Consider the following 26,030-nt stretch of genomic DNA (forward strand, 5'->3'; position numbering starts at 1 on the left):
ATTACAATGTAATGAAACACTTTTCAACTACTTTTGAAGTACAAATCGAAAGACGATTGTTTTGACCATCGTTCTATGCAAGAAGACAATCATAATTCAAATAAACAGCTAAGATATTAACGAAAGAGAGGGAAACCAAAGAGAGGCTCTCTTCTGCAGATTGGACCTTTAGAAATGTTTGGCCTGATATGTTTACTGCTCTCTTACTTCCGATTCTGGACATCTCGAATGGCCGCTGTACCACTTTTAGGTCTACGAGGATTATAGTTTAAACTGTTGATTTATGGATCAACTAGCAATGGTCATCTCAAGAAGCGAACATATCGCAGTTGTTCCGCAATGATCAATCAATCCAGTGCCGCTAAAAGTCATGAATCTCACGCGACATTCTCAATTGAATAATATCACACTTCCCTGTTCAGAATGTCATCGGTGCACACCTGTTACGATAACCGCTCGTTTACTAAAACGTGGAATTTCCTCTTCTAATTCACCAAAATATGAATAAGTCAGCAATCGCACCTGTCTCGTAATTTCCCTCATTACCATAATCATTACAAACAACATCTCTAATCATCTATCTCGCAATCCCGCAAACAAATCATCGCTTTTAATATTTCACAACATTCCCACGATGACTCACCAATCAAGCCGTTTTGCAGCGCCAACTACGACACGAACGGTAACGTGCCCGCCTATCAAACTAGTCTTCAACTAGCGACGGCGACGGTGCATTCATCTCCAGCCCACCTCAGTAGGCTTGCTGCTGCATCGTCTACACAGCACCTAGTAAACCACACAACCTGCCGGTATGCACGACCGTCATTCTTCTTTGCTCTCTATCCGTGCTCCTCTCTCCTTCGCCTCCACTCACCTTCCTCTGCCATCGAAGTCTTCGACCGAGCCCACACGGAAAGACGATGATGATAAAGTCCAATCCCAAAAATATGCCTTTGTAGTCATATGCGAATTGAATGAGCTATGGCCGGGCTCTCCGTACCTCACTACACGTAGATACGGTGCGCTCGCTGTTGTTGTGTACCTTGTACCCATCCGACGAACCTAACCAATAACTGCACCGTTTTCCAAGAAAACGGAGCAGACAGGTATGCCGATTGCCGAGGAGAGTAAAGTGCCCATCAACCGGCAGAGAGCGAACTTGAACCACCCGTCGCGTCATCCATCGTAGTAAACTATGACGGGAAAAAATCACTTTTCATTCATTTCTGTGGAAGTTTTTCATTCTTAAAACCGAAAATTGCATAAAGCGGAGTGCGAGAACGAGGGAGAGACTCGTCGCTCGCTCACTCGCTCGCGCAACATAAGGAGAGAGCGAAGGAACTTGATATGGTGAGCGGAGGTGCCCGTAGCCATGCAACGAACAACTTGAGGACTTCAGTTCAGTTTCCAACAGGTCGTCTTCGAGGGTGGATCGTTTTACGTACGCGCGTAGACACAAGACGATTACGCGCCGATCGCTGCAGCAACACAAGAAGAAACGTGTGGATTCTTGAGTTGAACGCGTTGTTTTCTGGATCGGGTCGAGCGCACGTGAGAGAGAGTGAGAAGAGAATTTTGTAATCGGAAGCAGGAAGAGAGCCGAGGAAGATCGTGGTGTGAAATTACCAGGCACTGCACTTAAGAAGAGGGGGAGGCAGCGGCGGCACCTCAGCCCGTTCAACGTTTTTCGGTAGTGAAGTGTGTAGCTTTCATTCATTCATCGATTCGCCAGTACGACGAGCAGTCGGCAGTCACTTCACGGTCGCTCGATCGCTCGCCGCGGTTCATTCATTAGCCGCACCGTTTGACTCTTTGACCTGAACCCCTCGTGTCATCGTCAACGCCTACTGACTGGGTACTGCTTGCTCAGTGTGATCGCGATTTTGACTTTTCGCCTACTGCAGTTTTTGTTTTCGGGGAGAATGTAAGCTGGATATCGCAGTTGGCGGTGCGTGGAATCCTGCTAATCGGTGTGTAGATCGCGATCGCGTGCGCTGAGTTTGCGCAGTTGTGCAATCGTGCCGTTTGCTTTGCAGAAGCCGAAGGCTGCTGCCACTTGCCGTGAGCGCACTCTCGGGTTATTAATTAGCCTAACGGATAAGATAAGCGATTGTTTTGCATCCAAGAGATTTCCATCGGTCTTAATTAACGCCGAGCAAAGCGGCGCTTCTGGAACGTTGGTTGGCAGGCGATCGACCGGTGATCAACGCGCGGAGAAACGATAAAAACAAACAAATCAACTGAGCGGACGTTCGAAAGTCTGAGACTAGTGGTGGTCATCAACGAAGTGTGTGGTGAACGATGAGGCTAGAAAAAATGTATCACCTAATGAGATTTACTTAATTTATGTATTGAGAAAGCTGATTGTTAGAGCCAGTCATAAATATTTCCCCATTCGGGTCGGGGAGGAAGAATTCGAAGAAGTTGCCTCAGAAGAAGAGCGGTTCATATTAGGTGGTTTTTCATTGCTTGGTTTCTTAATTGTTCGTTTGCGCACTCTTTTCTGTTCGAAAACCTAGTGGAAACATTAATTTCCCAAGTCCCGGGAGGGGCCCGAGAAAAAGAGTTAGTGAAGTGAATACCGCAATAAAAATCGTGAAAAAAGTCATAAAAACCTCGAAAAAAAACCTAAACAAAAGCTCGGGTAACGAGCAACCACAGCAAGCGCTGCCGTTCGTTCATCGGAAGAAGCAGATAAAAGCCCATCATCATCATCGTCGTAGTAGGCTTCGTCGCCGTTCGTCATCATGGGGTCTTCCATCAACGTAGCCGCCGCCGGCGGACTCCGTAAAAGGCCACCGCTGCTGCTCCTACTGCTGATGCTGATAGCAATCAAACAATGTGAGTACACTCTTGTTTCCCTTCCAGCAATTTCCCCAACATGTAGGTGACCTACAGCTCCGAATCTGTCAACCGAAAAACAAATCGTCCATTTCCTGTGTCAATTTGAGACCCCTGCCTGCACCGATTTCTCTCGGTTTCCCAATCATCGTAGCATGCGATGCAGACGGAGACTTTAGGGCAACCGTTGCGTGATTCACCGCGAGTCAATCATCTGCAACCAAGGCACTTCGCAGAACTGCGCGATTTTGACGTTTTCTCCGACAGCTTACACGAGCGCGTGCTGCCTGCATCCCTAGAAGGCCTTGAGCGCCGTCCGGGCCCGTCATCATACCCAAATCCAAGCAACCTTACGTCACTGACTACGGCGCGGCAGCGCCATTAGTCACACGTTGCGTTTCTTTTTTCCAAATCTACCTGTTCAAATGATCCGAGATCTAGATGATTCGGCAATCGAACGTCAATTGTCTTCGCTTTACGGCCATTTTTCCGCCCGACGATGAAGTAACTTGGCCCATGAGTCCAGCCCAGCTCAGCCTGCTGAGATCAGTCGGAGCCAATTAAGGCGAAACTGTTTCAAACAAAAAAAAAAATTAATCATTACAATAAAATCGCGAGTAAACTGCATCGCGGGCCATGGCCTACTGTTTACGCGCTCGTCAACTGTCATCGTTTGGGTATGCGGTGCGCGGTTTCTGGACAAACAATGCTCTGCCGCCAATGGCTTCGAATGATTCGCAGTGCTAGTGCTGGTGTCGCGCGCAATACATGTCAAACTGAAACTGATTGAAGCCGGCGTCTTTCCGCAGCGGCGCCACAGTCACATTCGTCTTCATCCGAGTCAGAGTCAGAGGGAAAAGTAAACGTGTGACTTTTACTTCGCGGGCTCATCAGCGGCACCGAATGCAATAATTAACGGGTTCATTGTTTTCGGGTGGTATGGGAGATTGTTTTCATTTAAGAAAAAAAAGTTGATATTTCTACGACATGCAACAATGATGGATTTATGTGAAATGGAGAATGGAATTTAAGAGAGCGAATGTTGTTGATAGTTTTGATGGAGGTTTGTTGACGTGTTTAAGATTTGAAAACAGTGCAATAGCTGTCATTTGAGCAATCTTTTCGCAAATGATGTTACCGTCACAGTAGGTTTGCTTAAGTACTGGGCCCAAAACTTTTGAAACTGCTTGAGGACAGAGCGGTGATGACCCGAAGGCTTAATTTCTCTGTCCTCATACAATTTCGAAGGTTATGGGACTAGTACGATACCGAGTTCTTGTACAGAAACCTCGCCAAATGGAACGTCCAACTGTCAGTTTTTTGCATAGCATTGCACGAGCAGCTTCTGTAAAATTTCTGAATGTAAGCCGCCGCCACATGTCCATTCTTTGTCCACAACCGTTTTGCAGTGTGTCATTAAAAATAATGGCGCTATAACTGATTTTGATGTTTTCTTACGTGCTTTTGCAAGATCAGATGTCCGAGGAACTAAACAAAAGCAAATGATTTTCAAAGCGCCTTAAACAAAAGCATTTTACCTGCAACAGAAGATGAAATTACGCTTCCAGATCATAGTTGATTTGTACATTTGAAGCATCCAGGCAGTGTTCTGGTGGAATTTTTGCCAGCTCTACATAGAAAACACTGAAAACCCCGTTCCTGGGCCACTCGTAACAAGCCCTCCCAAAAATTGCTGAAAGAGCTCCATTGAAATATTCTCGGAAGGTTTTTCTCGAAACCATGTCGGAAGCAGCATCCAGCGCCTACTCGTAAGTTTCCCAGTACCATTTTTGGAAGAGCTTCCGAGAAGCTACTCGGCAGCGCTTCCAATAGCTTCTTGGAACTTCTCTAAAGCTGTTCCAAAAGGTTTCTTGGAGGTCCCATTCAGAACCTTGTCTGAACCTCATCAAGAAGCTTCTTTCAACCTTTTCAGGAGCTTGGTGGAAGCTCTTCAAAGAGCTGCTCGCAAGCGTTTCTAGGAGCTCCTCGGAAGACATTCCAGAAGCTTGTTGGAGGTTCTTCCAGGAACTTCATGGAACCTCTCCCTGCTCCCTGCTCCTGCAGGAGCGTCTCGGAAGCTCTTCCAAGAACTTTTCGGGAGCTCTTCCAGAAGCTTTTCGGAAGTTCTTCCAGGAGTTTTTTGGAAGCTCTTAAAAGAACTTCTTGGGAGCTCTTCCATGAGCTTCTCGGAAGCTGTTCCAGCTTCATGGAATCCAACCAAGACTTTTTCAAGCCTCCGAAGCTCCGAAGCTCTTTAGAGAAGCTTCTCGGAAACAGTTCCAGAAGATTCTCGGAAACTCTTCCAGGAGCTTCTCGGAATGTCTTCCGGGACTTTCTCGGAAACTTTTCCGGGAGTTTCTCGGAAACTTTTCCGGGAGTTTCTCGGAAGCTCTTTGAGAAACATCTTAGAGGCTCTTTCAAAAGCTTGTTGGAAGCTCTTCCAGGAGCTGCTCGGAAGCTCTTCAAAAAGCATCTCGGAAGCTTTTCCAGTAGCTTCTTGGAAGCTCTTTCAGTAGCTTCTCGAAGGCACATCCGGGAGGCTCTCGGAAGCTCTTCCAGGAGCTTCTCGGATGCTTTTGCAGAAGCTTCTCGGAAGCTCTTCCAGGAGTTCCTCGGAAGCTCTTCCAGGAGTTTCTCAGGAGCTCTTACAGGAGCTTCTCAGAAGCTCTTCCAGGAGCTTCTCAGAAGCTCTTCCAGGAGTTTCTCGGAAGTTCTTCCTGAAGCTTCGTCTAAACTCTTCCGAGATCTTCTCGGGAGCTCTACCATGAGCTTCTCTGAGGACCTATCAGCAACTTCTTGGAACCTCTCCGAGGAGCGTCTCGGAAACGCTTCGAAAAGCTACTCGGAAGCTCTTCCAGAAGCTTCTCGAAGCCTCTTCCAGGAATTTCTCGGATGCTTTTCAAGAAGCTTCTCGGAAACTCTTCCAGAAGCTTCTCGGAGACTCCTCCATAAACTTCTCGGAAACTTTTCCATGAACTTCTCGAAAGCTCTCCCAGAAGCTTCTCGAATGCTCTTCGAAGAGCTTTTCAGAAGCGCTTCCAGGAACTTCTCGGAAGCTCTTCCAAAAACTTCTCGGAAGCTCTTTCAAAATCTTGTCGGAAGCTTTTCCAGGTGCTTCTCGGACGCTCTTCTAGAAGCTTCTCGGAAACTCTTTCCAGGTGCTTCTCGGAAGCTCTTCTAGGAACTTCTTGGAGGCTCTTTCAGGAGTTTCTCGGTGCTCCTTCTAAGAGCTTCTCAAAAACTGTTCTAGAGTTCTCAAGAGCTCTTTCACCAGCTCCGGTCGTTCGGTCGTCCGGTCGTCCTACTCGAGTTTCAAGCTGATTAAACAGGCCCAAACCCCGCAAACCTATCAAAATCTTCGGCATGTGTCCTATCAAAAGGGTCTGTCTTGTCCGTTCATCAGGTTTCATCGACTCGAAGTCTGTTTGTACGATTTCGAGATCCAAACCAGCTTCAACGGTACTGTAGATACCTGTAAGCTCGAGGAACCTTATCAAACTCGATTCGACTAATCACCTGTTAGAGGATCCTTCATCTACGAAGGCAAACTTATCCAATTCTGCGGCCTTGTTGTGAAGTGTTACAGTAACCACTTCAAACGGAGCCTATCGAATTACGGGACCATGTCAGTAGATCGGCTCCAGAGGCACGTTCTCCTCCATTTGGGAAATTCGAGCCATGACTGTTGTACTCTGCATCTACGGTTCTAGAAGCGGCTGCAGTTATTCCTTCGAATCGATGAGGTATAGCGGGTATGACGTTTAGGACAGCTTCCAACGTTGCAGCGTATTCTTGATCGGTACTTTGTTCCGCAGTGAAAAAAACTCTCTTGAAGCTTGAACCTCTCTATAGCTACGAAGATCCGGTTCTACAGCTGCGAAGATCAAGTTGCTGGAACTTCTCGCAGTTTCTTCATCGTCGTTGGACATGGCAGCGTCCTTTCTTGCTATTCTTGTCTTTCTCGTGTCTACTCTTCTCCATCTTCGGTTGTGACAGAACAGTGAGTTCACTTGCATCAGCTACCAGAGCATCATGAACTTAGCGAATTCTTTCAAGGGATACCGTGTATAGCCGTTTGAGTCATACTCATTCCATCATGTATATGCCGCAGATAACTTACCAACTAACTCCTCCATCAGTTTACTAGGGTTTACAAGGAGACTCTGAAGATCGACTCAACTGTTCAGGCTTTGGCGCTTGCAGCCGACAAACCGTGCCCAGCAAATTCTCCATCAGCTCTTGCCGTTCATACAAACATAGTAGAGTCTCAGAGATCGATGGCACACTTTTAGAAAGCATGAACTTCGAGATGACTGCTTCTCTCGCTGGTCCTCGAAGACACTCTCGTAGACGGATGATGCTATCTACATCTGAGAAACCGCAGGCCGTGTTTGCCTCTTCGTAGCTGTTACAGATTGGACATTCCCCTGGTTTGCCGGAAAAGCTCGTCCGTTTGTTTGGCCAAACCTGTCCAGCAGCAATTTGATTTGCAGTTGATTACCTAGCTGGTGACCTCACCAACAATTTTCTCTTGTTTATACTCGACGGATTCCGGTCTTCCGGATCATCAGTAAGTTCAGGCTCGTATTCGCCTTGCGCATTGTTCTTGCATTCATTTGACTTCTAGAGAAGGTAGAATCAGTCATATTGACTGGCACAAACCACTGGCAATCATGCTGTTCGTTCTCATGTCGCTGCCTCTCTAGCCATTCCTATGCTTTGGTCATTCTACTGGTGCTGGTGTATTCGGAAGCTCTCTGACTGCGTCAGCAGCCTCGGCCAGCTCTTGCCTTTTCCGCAATAAATCTTTCTGTACTCCAATCTTTTCTTCACGCCTAGTTCGCTATTTTTCCTGCATTAGATGATCTTCCACAAACTGCTTCTCCGCTTGGGCCAGCTTCATTTCTGCCAGGAGTCGGTCTGCTTCTATTCTTTTCTGCCACGGCCGTGAAGTCGAAGAATATGGTTTTAAATACATCTTCCGTGTGCTGTTTCGGCGTTACACCCCAGATGCATTTGCGATCTGGTCTTCTTGGACATCGATTGCTGACTAAGCGGCAGATTGAATATCAGTATTGTGTCCGACGCATTTCAGATGGTACCAGACTTGGCAGGCATTACATTGAACCATCTGCCTAGATCGGTATCGTTGCACAGGTTGCAGCCCCGCTATCATGGTTCTTACTGGCACATCCGTGAGGTTGATCTAGTCTAGTTGTACCTTTTGACAATGTTCGGATTGAAGAAGGATCTCTGCAGAATCTCAAATCCGATAATCGTGACCGTTATCTTCTATGGGTTCAATCCAGATCTCTTGCAGACGGGCTATTCTTATATCTTGCCTTTCCAAATAAACTGACATGTCTTCCCTAGCTTCTACTGACCTCAGTGACTATCTGTGCATTTGTTTGCATCATCCTGTACTTATCCAGCGATGACATTCACGGGTTCTTCACGGGTTCACGGGTACTCTTGCCGGTCCTCTGTGAACTTCTTCGGCAGTTCGGTTCAAAGTGCGGTGTTGATTCGGATCAACGTTCCTTCGTACGGTTGATGTCCAACGCTGCTTGTCCCGCTAGGTCCGCTTGGTTTTCAAACTGAACTGTGGTTTCTGCAAAACTGCTTTATTCCGCAAATCGTTTTTGATAGAAGTGACGTTTTGTGTGAAATTTCCTCGTATTGTCGTGGCGTCTCCTTCACCTTTACCTGCTGCGTAGGATATTGGTTTGGAGGTGTTGTAGTTGGGATACATTCGGGTGTCTATCCTGATGTTTGTTTGATTGCCCTGTACTGTGTTCCGGACGAGTTTCGGTTGATTTCCGGGAAGTCCTCTTGCATTTTATAGCAAATCCAACTGATTTTGATCTTGCTTGTACCGTCTTTCACTGGTTTCTTTGTAGTTTTTTTCTTCCACTGCTTTGTAAGGTTGATGTGGGTCTGCCTCTTCCTTTTCGGACACTCGTCGTACGTCAGAACGTGTTCATCTCCGCAATTTATCATGCTTTCTACTTACAAGTGCCCTCTGAGTGATGCTCCCCAGTAACCACATTTACGATATACAGCTACACCTCCAATTTGCCCGGCAAGTCTCTTCCCTTGAACAAAATTTCCAAGTTCCCTGTTTCCAAAAGCCTCCCATTTTGGCGCCCATTTTTCTGAATCGGTAGATATCGCCCACCAAGTTTTCTTCGAGTTCCGCCTCCGAGTATGATCTAGGAATGCCCCTTGCAAACTCAATTGTTTATTTAGGGATCACCGGCAGGTAGCACTTGAGGTTCTCGTCGATGTGGTTGATTTCTGTAAGTTTCCTTCCGTCCTGAATCGTATGGAATGAGACCTTGTAACGGATTTATCCCATCGCCGAGATTCCCGTGCAGTTTTGGATGTCACGGTTTAGAAAAGCTCTGTGCACACACATCGGGTGTTTTTTAGGGGGTTTCTAGGTCTGCCGGCTCCAGGAATACTGTATCGTTGACCATTCTTCCACCTTCTCGCACTGTTACTTATTGTTAGTTATCCTCTTAAATTTGTGATGAATTCTGCATGTCTTTGATTCGGGTTACAGGGAACGTCCATAAATTACGTCACGCTTTGAGGGGGGAGGGGGTTCAGCAAAGTGTGACGACCCATACAAAAAATTTAGAGGTCTCATACAAAAAGTGTGACATAGGGGGGAGGGGGTTGAAAATGGTCATTTTTTGCGTGACGTAATTTATGGACGCTCCCACACTAGGATTTTAGTACTTATTCTTGTTTCACTTGACACTTTTTTGTACTTGCACTTGACCTACCTTTTTCATCTCCTTGTTATTTTTGGATACATTTTCTCTTCTTGCTTCTGCCTTGGCGATTTCTTCTCTTGATCTTCACGCACTGCTCTGCTTTTGCAGCACTCACTGGCAGCCAAGATGGCGCCGTCGTTGGATGAACTTCTTCCACTCAAACCACACAAAATGCCCGAAGAATCGTCACTTCACTCACTTCCTCGTAAACAACTTTCATTCCCTCGCCCTTCAATTCACTCCGTTTTCCGAAATTCACACTTTTAGCGACGAAACGACGCGATTTCGGCTGCTCGCTGCCCGGTAAACAGAACGCGTACCTTCCTGGAGCTCAATCCTTACCTGCCGTAGAAGCTTTGGTCTGAGTTTCTCGATGATGATGTGTTGTTGTTTACCGTTTGTTATTGACGCTCGTTGTTGACATCCGCACTACTACACCGAATCAAATGCCACTTTCATATTCAATTGCATTACCCTACACTTGTTACATTTTTACCCTCTGCACAGATAACAGACGTTTATGCTTATATTGGCAATGTGTGTAAAAATGCTCAACAGCCATTTTGTATGTAACGAGCAGCTGAAACTCATGTAGCAATCATTTAGAGATGGCGCAGTGATCGATAGTCAGTGATCGCTTTCAAGATTGCATGCACTACGCAATTTTACATTCAAGATTGTATTCGATCTTGAATGAAAGTGGAACTTTGAACTATTCTTGCATTCAAGTTAGATGTAATGTCGCAATCAGTTGAGTAGATGGCGGTAGTGAGCCAACGTATATCGTTTTGAACATTTACACAGGATTCTGCGTAAAATTTGTACTAGCATAAACATCTGTTATCTGTGCCCTCTGTAGGATCAGTAGACGTTCATTTGACAGGTCCGTGAATGCCACTGCTTACAACTGCCGAACAAAGGCGCAAACACAGATCTGTCATTTTCATAGGAGAACTGTCAAAAACCCCCAGAATCAGCTGATTTTAAACGTTTTCTGATAAGGCCTATAATAGTAAAAGCAACAAATTAGGCAACAAACAGGCCTTTTTCTGTGGCGTCTTAAATCAGCTGATTTATCGGGTCTTTGAAGTTCTTCTATGGAGATGACCGTTCCGTGTGAGCAGCTGTTGTTAAAACTTTGTAAAGAAATGCATAAACGGAACTATCACACGAAAACGCCTATTGAGGGTTTGTTGATATCTATCAGGCAACGTAACATGTTGCAGTTTGGAACCCAGTTTGAATTCTTGCTAAGGCTCTACCACAGACAAACAGACGTAACACTTCGAATATTTTTCGATTCAAATCATAGTCACGGAAACATATTCGCCCAATGCTAAAAGTACTATGATTGGCTGACCACCAACTAGGTGGCGGTAGTGAGCAAACGTCAAACTCGAACAAAAACGATGCGAGCGCCACGTTTGGGCAGTTGGCCAACTATCAAATTTTGAAAAAGACCGTTAAATCGGTGTACCATGGGAATTATCAGAGTGTTACGTCTGTTTGTCTGTGGCTCTACCAAATGATGAATTTAATTATGTTACTACAGTAATTGAGTGCCTTTCTCAGGCTACATCACGCCACCTAATCAAATTCCTCCGAATTTACCTGCGCCATTAAAATTTCCATAACGTCAACGGTAGTCCCGTACGTGTGACAAATGCTCCAACACGATACACTTCGCTATCGTCAGTAGGTACCGCATTCGCTAAATGGTCTTCTGTTTAGTCATTATTGAAGTGTGAATAATCGTGAGCTTCCCCGTCATCAAGTAGGTAGGCAGGTACTCACCTCGATGCTGGACGCGCAGCTATCATGTCTCATCCAAGTAGCCCCAGACTCTCAATCAATTAGCCATTCACATGCCTGTGCCACCGCACCGTCATTCCGGTCAATATTGACACTTTCCAGGCATCTTGCTCTTCTGACTGGTTGGTGGCGTTCAACAGCAATCTTGGATCGCACGCAGAGTGTGAGACACACGTTCGCCTACTACCTACTACTGCGTCTTAACTCAATCACGCCACGTGCTCCGGGTACCGTTGCTGCAGCACTTGCTCTCGCACACTTGCATTCGCATCGCATCAGCAGGCACCAAAGTGCGCGGACTCTGGCAATCTAATTATTTGTAGAAATAATGTTTTCACATAAATTTTGCGCACTAATTACTGCCGGTCGATCTCCGGAATGCAGCTCCGTCGGTGTAAGCGACGGAACTCCCATCGTCTGCTAATGAGATTGGCGCCGTTACCGAGAGTGGCACTCTCGGACTTACTTTGACACATCGCATCGCATCGAAACCGAAGTGCCGAAAAGCTCCAAAATGGCAAAAATTTCATCGTCGCAACGGCACCGAAAGTGCACTAGTTATCAACCTACCTTCTTCTCGCCTGCCGGCCTGCTCGGATGATAAAGGTGTTTCGCGCGAGGAATGCAATTAAGGCGACAGACGACGGGTTCGCCGCCTACTCGTCGTCGGTTCGTGAAAATTCCCACGCGCGCACTTCGATGGTTCAGCGTTCAGCTGCAGCGCAGCATGCGAAGACAACCGTCGCAGCAAAAGTCCTTTCTTTCGTGTGCCAGCGAACGCGAAAGCTCGTTAAAAATAATAAATGACAGACGCACTCACTGCTGCACTACCATGCACGGGGGTGGCGGAGGACTACCAAAAACGTTCACCGCGCACTCGAACATCAACAACAACAACTCGAACAGATGAAATTATACTCGCTTTGTGCGGTGATACGGTTTTTGAATGCAGTGGGTTACAGTGTTGCCAGATCACATTGAAATGTCTCAAACGTCGATTATCAAAAGAAATACGATGACTGCATCAACTGACAGATGTCAAAGAACTGTCAGTTGCTGCAGAATGAAGTCAATTTGCACTCGGAAAACATCGCGCGGCAGGCACGGCACCTGAATTCGATGCGAAAAACATCGCAATTCTGTTCTGTTGACGTTTCACTTTGACGAATAGCGGTGCGAAACTTTCAAAGTAATCTGCCACCACTGATTGACTCCATTATCCGCTCCCAAAAGCGTTTAAAATCAGCGAGGAATGCAGTCCGCCACCGCAAAGCATCACAGACAGCCAATGGCACTCCATTTGCTGATCATCCCACCCTGCGGTCGCAGTTCCAGGTCCACAGGTCTTGTAGATCGTCGACGATGAAAAATCGAACCCACGAGAGCAAGCGGAGCGCACCTAACATGACACTTTTTCTTAATTCCAATCTCATTTATCACACGCCATCCGTCGCATCGTATAGCAAGATCCAGAAGGCACTGGGACTGGGAGAGAGCACTGCATCCAAGGAGCCCGAAACCAACGTCATGGTAACAGCAACAGCCTTAGCACACCTTGGCATTTTCTTCGTCGCCGTCTTCTCTTCGCCGTGGCCGACTGCGATCCTCATGTATGTGAGGAGTGTGCGCGCGCGTAGGTGTCACAACACGCTCCGCTCAAGATCAACCCGTTGCGATGACGACCAGACAACGACGACGACGACAACAACGACTTGAATCTTGGATCGACTTCTTGGATGAAGGCTCAACTTGCACCGCTTACTGCGACCCGCCGCTTCTTGCTCTCGCAAACAAAAAGGAATCGGTAAAAAAATGCTTTTATTCGAGAAAATGTTCCAAAGTCGATGCGCTTGTAGATCTTTTATCCCCCATTTCGAGATTGTCCCCAGCCTTCTCTTCTGATGGGAAACGATCGGTTCCCGGAGTGATCATTAGCGATTTGCGCGCCAGAGAGAGAGAGAGCCAAGGCAGGTCTCCGCGGTTTGGACATTATCTTGCGGTTTCACCCCCTCTCGCGTCGCTTCTTGGTCCGATCGAAATGTCCGGCCGGCAATATCTGAGTATCTGCCTCTGTGTGTGGGGCTGTTTGTCATCGTAATGATCGAGACCGAGAATAAGAACACCTCTAGGCAGAGGTAGCAATTTAAGCTCGCTGCTTATTAAATCGTTACCGTTCGGTCGTATGCTTCGGTGTCATTTAGCACCGGATTGCCTGGAGTTAATCACACGCTCGGAGCTCTCGGTGCGGTTTCCTGAATGCTCGTTTTGTCGGTTGACAAATGTCAGCGTCGCAGCGGGGTCCTGGTGGTTTCCAAGACGACGAAACGACGATGACGCGACAGTCATTTGCCGAGTCTGTGAATCATGATTGATGCCGGATGCAGAATCGATTCATGGTTTACTTTGCGAATCAGCATTAAATAGCATTAAAAAAGGTTACAATTTCACAGAAGCACCTTAAAAAGCTTTTCAGAAGCTCCTAAAGACCTTACAAGAACTTCTAAGAAAGCTTCCAGAAACTTCCGAGCGGACTTTTCAAAAGCTCCTGAAGAGTTGTCAGAAGCTTCTCAGAGAGCTTCCCAGTAGCCTTAAAAGCGTCTGAAAGAGCTTCCCGGAAGCTTACGAAAGAGCTTCCCGGAAGCTTCCGTAAAAGCTTCCCGGAAGCTTCTCAAAGAGCTTTGCGGAAGCTTCTCAAAGAGCTTCCCTTAAGCTTCTCAAAGAGCTTCCCGGAAGCTTCTGAAAGAGCTTCCCGGAATCATCTGAAAGAGCTTCCCGGAAGCTTCTGAAAGAGCTTCCCGGAAGCTTCTGAAAGACCTTCCCGGAAGCTTCTGAAAGACCTTCCCGGAAGCTTCTGGAAGAGCTTCCCAGAAGCTTCTGGAAGAGCTTCCCGGAAGCTTCTAAAAGAGCTTCCCGGAAGCTTCTGAAAGAGCTTCCCAGAAGTGTCTGAAAGGAGCTTCCTAGAAGCTTCTGAAAAAGCTTCCCGGAAGCTTCTGAAAGAGCTTCCCGAAAGCTTCTGAAAGAGCTTCCCAGAAGCTTCTGAAAGAGCTTCCCGGAATCTTCTAAAAGAGCTTCCCGAAAGCTTCTGGAAGAGCTTCCCAGAAGCTTCTGGAAGAGCTTCCCAGAAGCTTCTGTAAAGCTTCCCAGAAGCTTCTGAAAGGAGCTTCCCAGAAGCTTCTGAAAGAGCTTCCCGGAAGCTTCTGAAAGAGCTTCCCGGAAGCTTCTGAAAGAGCTTCCCGGAAACTTCTGAAAGAGCTTCCCGGAAGCTTCTGAAAGAGCTTCCCGGAAGCTTCTGAAAGAGCTTCCCGGAAGCTTCTGAAAGAGCTTCCCGGAAGCTTCTGAAAGAGCTTCCCGAGAATCTTCTGAAAGAGCTTCCCGGAAGCTTCGGAAAGAGCTTCCCGAGAAGCTTCTGAAAGAGCTTCCCGAAAAGCTTCTGAAAGAGCTTCCCGGAAGCTTCTGAAAGAGCTTCCCGGAAGCTTCTGAAAGGAGCTTCCCGGAAGCTTCTGAAAGGAGCTTCCCGGAAGCTTCTGAAAGGAGCTTCCCGGAAGCTTCTGAAAGGAGCTTCCCGGAAGCTTCTGAAAGGAGCTTCCCGGAAGCTTCTGAAAGGAGCTTCCCGGAAGCTTCTGAAAGGAGCTTCCCGGAAGCTTCTGAAAGGAGCTTCCCGGAAGCTTCTGAAAGGAGCTTCCCGGAAGCTTCTGAAAGGAGCCTCTGAGAAGCTTCTAGAAGGAGCTTCCCAGAAGCTTCTAGAAGGAGCTTCCCAGAAGCTTCCGGAAGAGCTTCTCAGAAGCTTCTGAAAGAGTCAAAGTGGAGCTTCTGAAAGAGCTTCCCCGAAGCTTCTAAAAGAGCTTCGCAGAAGCTTCTGAAAGGAGCTTCCCGGAAGCTTCTGAAACAGCTTCCCAGAAGCTTCTGAAAGGAGCTTCCCAGAAGCTTCTGAAAGAAGCTTACCAGAAGTTTCTGAATGAAGCTTACCAGAAGCACAGATAACAGACGTTTATGCTTATATTGGCAATGTGTGTAAAAATGCTCAACAGCCATTTTGTATGTAACGAGCAGCTGAAACTCATGTGGCAATCATTTAGAGATGACGCAGTGATCGATAGTCAGTGATCGCTTTCAAGATTGCATGCACTACGCAATTTTACATTCAAGATTGTATTCGATCTTGAATGAAAGTGGAACTTTGAACTATTCTTGCATTCAAGTTAGATGTAATATCGCAATCATTTGAGTAGATGGCGGTAGTGAGCCAACGTATATCGTTTTGTACATTTACACAGGATTCTGCAAAAAATTTGTACTAGCATAAACATCTGTTATCTGTGCCAGAAGCTTCTGAAAGGAGCTTTCCAGAAGCTTCTGAAAGGAGCTTCCCAGAAGCTTCTGAAAGGAGCTTTCCAGAAGCTTCTGAAAGGAGCTTCCCAGAAGCTTCTGAAAGGAGCTTCCCAGAAGCTTCTGAAAGGAGCTTTCCAGAAGCTTCTGAAAGGAGCTTTCCAGAAGCTTCTGAAAGGAGCTTCCCAGAAGCTTCAGAAAGGAGCTTCCCAGAGCTTCTGAAAGGAGCTTCCCAGAAGCTTCTGAAAGGAGCTTCCCAGAAGCTTCTGAAAGGAGCTTCCCGGAAGCTTCTGAAAGGAGCTTCCCGGAAGCTTCTGAAAGGAGCTTCCCGGAAGCTTCTGAAAGGAGCTTCCCGGAAGCTTCTGAAAGGAGCTTCCCGGAAGCTTCTGAAAGGAGCTTCCCGGAAGCTTCTGAAAGGAGCTTCCCGGAAGCTTCTGAAAGGAGCTTCCCGGAAGCTTCTGAAAGGAGCTTCCCGGAAGCTTCTGAAAGGAGCTTCCCGGAAGCTTCTGAAAGGAGCTTCCCGGAAGCTTCTGAAAGGAGCTTCCCGGAAGCTTCTGAAAGGAGCTTCCCGGAAGCTTCTGAAAGGAGCTTCCCGGAAGCTTCTGAAAGGAGCTTCCCAGAAGCTTCTGTGCGAGTTTACCGTAAACTTCTGGGAGGGTTCCCCGGAAGCTTGTGATGTCGTGATGACCTATCATAAAGGCCACAGTATGAGTACAGAGTACAAGATTACTTAATCTATGAATCTCAAAATGTCGAAAACGGTTACGGCCAGAAACCTAACGCGCACCGATCACAACAGACCCGTGACGAATCCGGCTGTACGCATCTCGCGCTCCGCAATCATAACAGCGCTTCCATAGCTTCCATTCATCGCCCTCGTCGATCTCACACGCACCCAAGAAGTATGTAGGTATTTCGGATTTATTCCGCCACTTTCCAAATTCCACATTCTCCACAACCGCTGCCGTTGCGCCCAGATAGCTGATGGGGCTCCCCCGTCCCGTAAACGCGCGTAATGATGAAAGCATAAATGAACGCAGATTACCCTTCGATCGCCGTCTCGCCCCGCTTCCCCTCCATCATCCGTCGCCGCCTAGACTGCAGCCATTTTTCTCACAAAGCACAAAGCCTACTGTGTTGCCCTCCGCTCTGACTCTGACAGCTGAGCTGAAGCTGACACGGCTGCTCGACTTGTGTGTATACAAACATCCCACGGTGCGGTGCCGGGTTGCCATGGTTCCCCGAATCCATCTAAATCGACTCAAATCTCCCGTATTAGTCACGGCCTTCTTGGTCGATCGCATCAGTTACCTACCAGCAAACTTCCGACCGAAATTCGGCCATTTCGGGTGATTCTCGCAATCCAATCAGACGATTGGATTCGATTGGATTGGATTGACTTTCGGGGAGGCTGGAGGGGGCCTTTCCTACAAAAGTCAATTCGCGCATTTTCGGGGCTGCTGCCTGCGCCGCCGCCGCGTTCCCTACTAATTTTCGCTCCGCTCGATCGCGTCAAGCCCAGCTCTGCACGCGATTTCCGCCCGCCGCGATCCGGCGGACAAATAGATTACGGTGATTAAATATCATTATGATCAGTTTGCCTTATTATTTTAGCTGTATCGATTTTTTTTTTTCTGGAGTCTGCGTTCTGCTAGATTTCGTTCCAATCGGCTATTGTTCGGGCACGCAGTCGTCATGGCCCACTTCGTTCGTTTGCGTTTGTTTTTTTTTCTTGGTCGGGATCGCAAAGCGCCGCTTTGCGTTGACAGTTGTCAAGTGGCATCGCGAGATCGAGGGGTACGCGGATGATGAGCGGCGATTAACCTTACACACGTGTCCGATCGCGCCGTCCTCCTGCCGGAGCTGTTGACGTGCCCCCCTTCCGTGAGGATGATGATGCGAAGCCGCTATCATCTGCGAAGATCTCTCTCGCTGGATGTCTTGTGCGTGTTTGGCTCATTTTTTTTTTTCGGGAGGTAGGTATTTTTTAATAACGATAATTTTCTTCCCCGAAAAGCTCCAAATTAGCTTCGCGTTCGGCCGGGGCAGCTCCCTGCTGCTTCTGTGGCGTTGCTGGCGTTCCCCTCGCTCCGATCATGATTGCTTGCTTGCTCGCCTGCTTTGATGATGTTGGTGATGGTGATGAAGATGATGATAGTGATGGCTGCGTTCAGTCTGAGTGGCCACGGCGCAGGAGCATTGATCTGGAACACCTCGCTCGGCGTTGTAGTTCTTTTTTCGTCTTCCACATTTTTCGGGGTTCTTTTGACGGTGAACCGCTCTAGCGAGGTGACTTAAGCCCCTCTCGGTCACCGGCGCAAGTACGGGACCCGGGCGCGAACGGGCATCATTAGCCATTGAAGATTGATTAAGTTTCATCTTTTCGCTCTCAGCGCCTCAACCCTTGATGGTAGCAGGCCATGATGAGAAATTCCTGACTTCCATTTCCCTGCCCCTTCTGCACAGGTAGCGACCAGCGCGAGGTAACAAAAGACGGCGATCTAAATTGAGCATTAAGAGGAAGCATGACCAATGCGCGAGAAGCCGAGAAGTCGTTCTGGAAACCTTCCCCGAGTCAACTTTTGAACCATATGTTTCGCCGAGGCAATCTACCTGTCTCGCCGAGGACGCAGTCGTTGTCGACGACAGGTGGACAGTCAATTAAAACGCAATTAAACGTTGCGCAGTCCTCGCACAAGACGGTCCTGAACAGGATTCCTGCCACATTCCACAGTATTCCAATGCGCCTGCCGTATCGCTCGACTCAACCCGAAGAGACAACCAATTAAGCGACGCGTGCGTCCTCCAATTCCGTAAGCCAGTCAGTCAGTGCCGTAATTCAAGGATTTTATGAGGGTTAAATTTCTTCGCCGCCGCCTACTGGTTTACATCATACCTATCGGAAAGAAGCCATCGTAGCGTGCGCTTTGAAGTAGGCAGATAGCCATGGCAACGCGCTGCCGCCCGACCCGGGAAGGTGGTCTTGCTTCGACCGCGCGCCACTACGACGGACGGGCTCAAATTCCATCCGGTGGTCGCCGGTCGGTTCGGTGGATAGATAACACATGGCGTAGATAAGAAAAAGGGTCTCCGCCACCACCACGACGGGGAAGGGACACGATGAAACCTGTTCGAGGCGACCGACGACTCGTCGGTCGGTTTGGGACGACAAGGCCCATTCACTGGAATTCCAAATGTTCTATTTTCGAAGCATCTTTTATTTCTGTTTCGCATTCAGCCTTCGCGTCGGTGAGTCGGTCGTAGCAACCCGAAAACTCGGGCGGTTTGTTTACAAACAAATTTGGCTGCGCGTGCGGATTGCGGTGGCGCTCGTTTCCAGTACGAAAATCGATAAAAAGCTTACATGTCAGCGCAATTCGATAAGGTTTCTGGGAAATGTGCGCAACGATTCGCCTTGACGGAGGCTCTCTGAGAGAATTGCGCTTGCGTGAAAACAATTTTTTTTAACATAAGGCTATCTGACGTTTAATCACCTTTCTCTTTTTGGCTCCCGAGGAGGATAGGTTTGTTTTCATAGGGAAACGTTTCCCTATGAAAACATTAAACAAAAAATTGCTATCTTCTGCTGCTGCTTGAGAGAGAAGGGTGATGAACGCCAGATTGCCTTATGGGAAAGGATAGGAGCTGCATTTTCAAATGTTTCTAATTCTTTATAGAAATTTTTTCAAGCAAAACGTTCTTAATGTTATCGAATGAGATTTTGATACGCTATATTATAGACATAACATTGTGATTTAAAAACTTTTGTCTAAAACCAGTTATAATGTAGCTAATGGAAAGTATATTGCAAAACATTAACACTTTTTTCAATCTGAAGTCCCTAAAATATTTTAGAAGCATTTGAAAATGCAGCTCCTATCCTTTCCCATGTTAAAAAAAATTGATTTCACGCACAGCGCAATTCTCTCAGAGAGCCTCCGTCAAGGCGAATTGGTTAACATGCGTTTTGCGTTTTTGATGTTTTGCTTCTTTGTTTTAAAACGGTTACGTTTCTTTTTCATTTGATTATTGCATCTTCTCTCCATTACCAAATGCTTGCACTTCTCCCTTAACCCCGCTCGTAAGGTTATGGGTCTTATGAGGAATGGTGGGGCCGACATCTTTCGATACTTTCACCCACTGTTTCTGCAAAATCAACTCGTTCTCGAATATCTTAAGTGTTTTGCATAGCTTTGCCTCATGATGGTCTTCATTGGCTGAATTTACGGCACATCACGGATCGAAAGAACCAGTAAACGCTTGAACAAATTTAACACCTTTCTTACCTTCACCGGAACGCGACTGTCGTTGATTCTCTGTCGCTGATTGGACGCCGCTGGGTCATGTGGGTTTCCTTGAATGTACCACCCGGGACCGGGACATCCCGTCGAATGATGCAAAACCAGATGTTTTCCGATTCCGATCCGATCCATGGGACGCAGCTGGATTTTCCACAACGATGCACACAATGATTTGACTGCTCTGCTCTGATTTCAATGCTATCTCGATAACCGTTTGACAGAATGTGCGAAGAAATCCTTTATTTATGCATATGTAAACATTACACTCTTAGCTAGTTTCAGCCAAAGTGTGTTTTCAGTGTACACAAGTCCTTCATTTTCATCAGAAAACTGTCAGAGAACCCCAAAACCAACTGATTTTGAAGCGTCTTGTGAAAAGGCTTATTAAATATTAAAACTACAGTAGACTTTCGATAACTGCAACATGTTTACGTTTCACTTAGCGAACAAAAATCGGATAGCTGCAGCGCCTGACAGTGTCAACAAACCATCAACTGACGTTAAATGAACGTGAACATCATCCGTCGTCTGTTCATTTGGGCAAGCATAGCGCACCATTTTGACATTTGGAGTTGCGATAACTGCAAAATTGTTGCACTCCGGACTTGCAGTTTAAAAGCATTGCAGTTAAACCGCTTGCGCCGAACGAACGTCTATAACAGGGCACTGCACGCTGCTGTTACTATGAGAAGTTTTTGGCGAATCTTGACCTTGTTGTTTACGATTTGAAGAAAGAAAACTCCTGTTGACTTTATATGGATTGAATTCGACATGTGTACAGTAGACACTCGCTCAGTGCAAACGCTTTAACTGCAATGCTTTTTAACTGCAAGTCCGCTAAGTGAAACAATTTTACAGTTATCGCACCGCTATCCGTCAAGACGAACTGTCAACATCGATGCGATGTTTTTCGCATGCTTTTTTGTTACAGTGCGATGTTTTCTTTATGAACAGTGGCTGCATTCTGCAGCAACTGACAGTTCTTTGACGTATGTCAGTTGTTGCAGCTACCGAATTTCATTCGCTTAGTGAAACGTTAACATGTTGCGGTTATCGAACGTCTACTGTAGTTCATCCACGTACAAAATTGCGATAATTAACGACATGTTGGTAAAAATTAGGAATTCCCCCAAGAGTGCCTGCTACCATTGATCCAGGAATTTCTTCAAGGACCCTTTCAAGGATTTCTTTCTGAAATTCCTCCAAGAATTGTCTGGTATTCCTCCTAGAAATTAAATCGGGGATTCCTCAAGAAGTTTATTTCTTCCTCCAAGAATTCCTTTTGGGACTCTCCTTTTCGATAATTTCTTCTTCTGTGTGTGATATTCTCCGAATCTGTATGACTAATAAGGTCAAAACCACACAGAACACAGCCTACAGATCCTGCCATTATTTACGGAGGTCCGTCTTTGTTCGGGTACTCAACTACACTACTTTGCAACCTAACACACACACCAACACCAGGATACTACACTGGGTTTCCTCCAAGTGTTCTTCCAGAGAGATCTCCAAAAGATCTTTCTTCTGGAATTCCTCAAGGAGTTCCTTCTGGGATTTTTCCGTGATTATTTCCGGAATCCACTCAGACAATCTTCCGAATTTCCTCTAGGAACTTCTTCCATGATTCCTTCATTAACACCTTCCGAGATACGTTTCGGAGTTCCTCACAGGATCCCTTCTTCAGGGATTTCTTCAGAATTTTCTCGTGATATTACCAGGAGTTCCTTCTTGGATTCTTCCAGGAATTCCAACAGACGATTTTTCATCATCCAGCTGTGGATTTTTTCCCAATTTGACCAATAATTTACCCATCTGTACATATGTACGTTGAGTTATTTGAATTTCATAATTTGACCACACGGGTTGGTATTACCGAAAATTTGCACTTCAAGTGAGTCGTTTTCGAGCATCTACCTCTACGTAGTTACCCGTCGTATCAAATAGAATGCGAACGACGCGTTTGATCGCCTTCCAGGTAGCATTGTTCTTCCTCTACAAGTGGTTGAGGAAGCGTTGCCTGTACGATAGGCAAACAGTTTCAAACAATAAACAAATCGCTTTCGCTCTTCGTACATATGTACAACAGAGATGGTTATATTTGCGGTTTAGGGGAAGATGATATAGATCGCACAGTGGAGCACCTAGTACATCAAAACTGATCAAAATTATTTTGACGCATTTTCACAACCCAAATGCAACCCAAATTAGTAATCAAACGTATTTCATAGTTTTCGTATTTTTTTATTTCGTCATTAGGGTGACCAATTTTATGATTGTAAAAGTCAAGATTTTTCGAAACTAAAATTTTTCAAAAAATCACAACTTTTGAACCTGTTGACCGATTTTAAACTTTTTTTTTTTGCTTGAAAGCTGTTGAGTTCTAGTTTTCAGCAAAAATACGTTCAGAGGCCCAAATAGTGTTTTTAGGCAAATAATATCATATAAAAATATAATTATCACGATTTTTTCAAAGTGTTGCAACTTTTAAAATTGGAAACATCCGGAAGGTTTTCTTTCTGCATTTCAAAGAGGAACAATAGTTTTATCATACACTAAACGCAGATTTTCCGGAAACAGCCGGAAAATCAACTTATTTCATTTTGAATGTACGGTAAAGGATTCCATCAAATATTTTTTTCAATATTTTCATATATTGTATGTAAATTCAACGTCAATTTGTTTGGGTTTCAAATTAATAGAATAACAACTTTAACCTTCTTTAACAAACTGCATTGTTGAATTGATTGACTATCAATTTCATTCACTTTGTACGGTCAAAACTAGCACGCGCTGTGAGTTATTCAAAGAAAACGGTTAAACTTCAGCTTCACTTAACCTCTTCTGATAAGCGTAAACAAAACATTTGTACACTGCTTAGCTGTCAAATGATTACACGATAACTACACTTGGCAAAAACACAACGGAAAACCCAATTACTTCATTTTGAGTTTTTCCACTTATGATCAGGTTTTGGTGTGATTTACTCCAATGTGGATCGATGAGATTAGAATTGAACCTTATGACAACTAAGTTGCCGGGTCATTAATTGGCTCGGTAGCTTAGTTGGTAAAGCACTTGTCTAGCGAATAAGGGTCGTGAGTTCAAATCTCACCTGAGCTGTGGATTTTTTCCCAATTTGACCAATAATTTACCCATCTGTACATATGTACGTTGAGTTATTTGAATTTCATAATCATCCAGAAGTTTTTTCATGATTGCTGCATGAATTCCTTCCGGGATTCCTTCATGAATCTTTTCCAGAACTCCTTTACGAAAATCTTCCGGGACTTCTTCAGGATTTTTTTCCGGGTTTCCTCCATGATTCCTCCAGGAATTGCATCCGAGATTCCAACGGGAGTTTCTTCTAGGACTTTTCCAGAAATTTTACCTGGATTCTTTCAGGGGCACCTTCCGTGCTTACTCCAGGAACTTCTTCCGGCATTCCTCCAGGCACTCCTCTTCGGGAATTCTTTCCACGATTCCTCCAGGAGCTCCTTTCGAGGTTCCTCTGTGTTTTTTTTTTTTCTGAATGCTCTCAGATGTTCCCGATGGAATTCCTCCATGAGTTTTAATTGAATTCCTCATGTAATTACTCCAGGAATCCCGTATTGAATCGTTCGATTAAGGCGTTCCTCGTAAAATTCCTATGGGACTACCGTGATGAATTCCTCCAACAATTTCTAAAGTTATTCCTCCAGCTCTTTTTCAGTTTGCTAAATAGTTTCTTCTGGGATTACATTAAAAACTTCTGAAGGCATTCCAAAAGGAACTGGTTGAATTTCTGAAGAAACTCTGACCGCTGAAAGAACATCTGGTGGAATTTCAAAAGGAACTCCTGGAACTCCTTGGGTTCTGCTTCTGTATCCCTATTCTTGTTCGAATGTCTCACGGTTTCAAATCTATCCTCGAAAATTTCTCTCTCGTTGTATTTGTGCTATAGTTTCCTATCCTTGATACGTGTCAGCTTTTTCACTGCTCCTGGATTCTTCTCTTCCTATTCCACTGACTGCTATGTTGTGATTGTTTTGTTCTTGGGGCTGGAATTTTGAAGCATTTACCTCCCGAATAATAGGTTTCTTCAGTACGTTCGTGGAACTTCTGTAGATCCACGGGAATCTCATCTACCTTTGTATCCACCATGTTTCCATTACTTCCTTGTCCGTCTCGATGTCGGTTAGCATTTCTTGCGCTCCCAGCTCTTCTGGGATTCCTCGCGATGACTCTTTTTACAGTCACAAAGTTCTTCGGACTTGAATGCTTGGAACCGCTTCAACAAAAGGTTTTGACACTTCACTAGCTTTGTCATTCACTAAAGAACGCTAGCATTTCTGCTCTTCCAATCTTTCCGATGTCCATCGCTGATTTCGTTAATCCATTTTGCTTCAATAGAATAGCCACTGTGCTTTCGTTGATTATGTTTAGTTGCACTTCATATTACACTAGTTTTTCATCGATCACCTTTTGTACTACCACTTTGTATGATCCGTTGTCACATTGCTTGTAGAAGAACTTCTCCAACACTTTTTGCCATTTTGGATTTATTATTGACGCTTCCGTAGGAGCACCGCTACCTACAATGATGTTTTCCTCAAAGAAGCCCTTTTCACCACTCTTATGAACTTTCTTGCAACGCTTAACTTTGAATTAAACTGTTTGGACTTGTGTTGAGAGTTTAATCGACAAAAATTATGTATTTTTCATGAAAAACGTACTTACTTGTACCAATTACAACCGAATAAATTCGTTTGTTTACGTTAAGATGACCAGCTACCAACGCCATATGCCCTATAATCGCTTTAGCAAAATGATGCTAGTAGGTGTTACGTACATATTACGCATTTCTATTCAGTTTCGATTAATAAATAACATTTTTGGCACTCGAAACGCCTACTTCGATTTGAAACTTACACTCTTTTGCTCACTGTTGGTTCTCGCACATTCGAGTCACTGAACGAAATACGGAGTACTCAACACGTGACTCAACTAAAGCTCTATTATAATAGAAGCCCCTTCAAAAACTTCTGAACGCATTACCAAACGAAACAATTATTCAGAAATCCAGTATGTGATCTCACGTTCTGAAAGTTCCATCAAAACCCGGATGGCTTAGCCGTCGTTGATGCGACCGCCGTCATCCGCAAAACCCGTCAAGTGACACTCGACTTATCCCACAATGCGCCGCACCGCGCCGTAATCCGCGAGGTCAACGACGACGACGACGATCATTCCAAAAACGTAAAAATTCTCGCCAAACGTTCCCGCAGATCAGAGCCGCGCACAGCAGGGCTCCTTTCAAAAATCCACAGTCTCGAAAACGAAACGCGATGGGAAGGACAAGCGCAAGCAGTCGAACAAATATGAAGATATACGGAATTGTGCTACGCGGACCCAAATGGGCCCATAAAGCTCGAGCAGCCCGGTACTTTGCATATCATTATCGAAGGCAGCGGGCGCGTTCATGTGTGAGGTGGAGTTCTGGATTTGCGGTTTTTTGGCCAACCGACTGCTCATCAGGAACTCCAGTTGGTTAGATCATCATCCTAATTGGATTGGATTTCAAATAAGAGAGAGAAAAAAACGCTGCAGACGGAGGAGAACGGTGGCACGCGATCTCCCGAAAACAAGTAGGCACTGATTGACGGGTTGATCTTCTCCCCGAATGGGCTGCTGCGATGCGATAAGAGTGCGGAGCGCAGCTTCCTGATTGGATTTAGGGTAAGAAATCAAACTTTGAACTAGTCAAATCGTAATCTTAATTTGAACCATTTCAAAATTCATTAAAACGAAGTACTTTTCAGGCAAATTTTGTCCCGAAAAAGATGTTAAACAGCTTTCCGTAATATAACCTGATAACATGGACTTTAAAAGCATTGAAAAAGCGTTTTTGTCATGGAAAACAGGCAATTGAAAAATCACTGTGATTTCACCCATTTCCCCCAACAGAAAGCACATTTTCGGTGCACTCGTA

General features: G+C 45.7%; 1 protein-coding gene across 1 annotated transcript in view; it reads left to right on the forward strand.

The window, feature by feature from the left end:
* Positions 1–1,388: 1,388 nt before the first annotated feature.
* LOC109404186 (uncharacterized) overlaps positions 1,389–26,030 on the forward strand; it is a 116,789-nt gene continuing 92,147 nt past the window's right edge. The window contains exon 1 of the mRNA XM_029867734.2: positions 1,389–2,841. Coding sequence (XP_029723594.2) covers positions 2,748–2,841 — 94 coding nt within the window. The 5' untranslated portion in view covers positions 1,389–2,747. The remainder of the gene's footprint in view (positions 2,842–26,030) is intronic.

The sequence above is a fragment of the Aedes albopictus genome, chromosome 1, assembly GCF_035046485.1.
Source record: "Aedes albopictus strain Foshan chromosome 1, AalbF5, whole genome shotgun sequence".
NCBI lineage: Eukaryota > Metazoa > Arthropoda > Insecta > Diptera > Culicidae > Aedes > Aedes albopictus.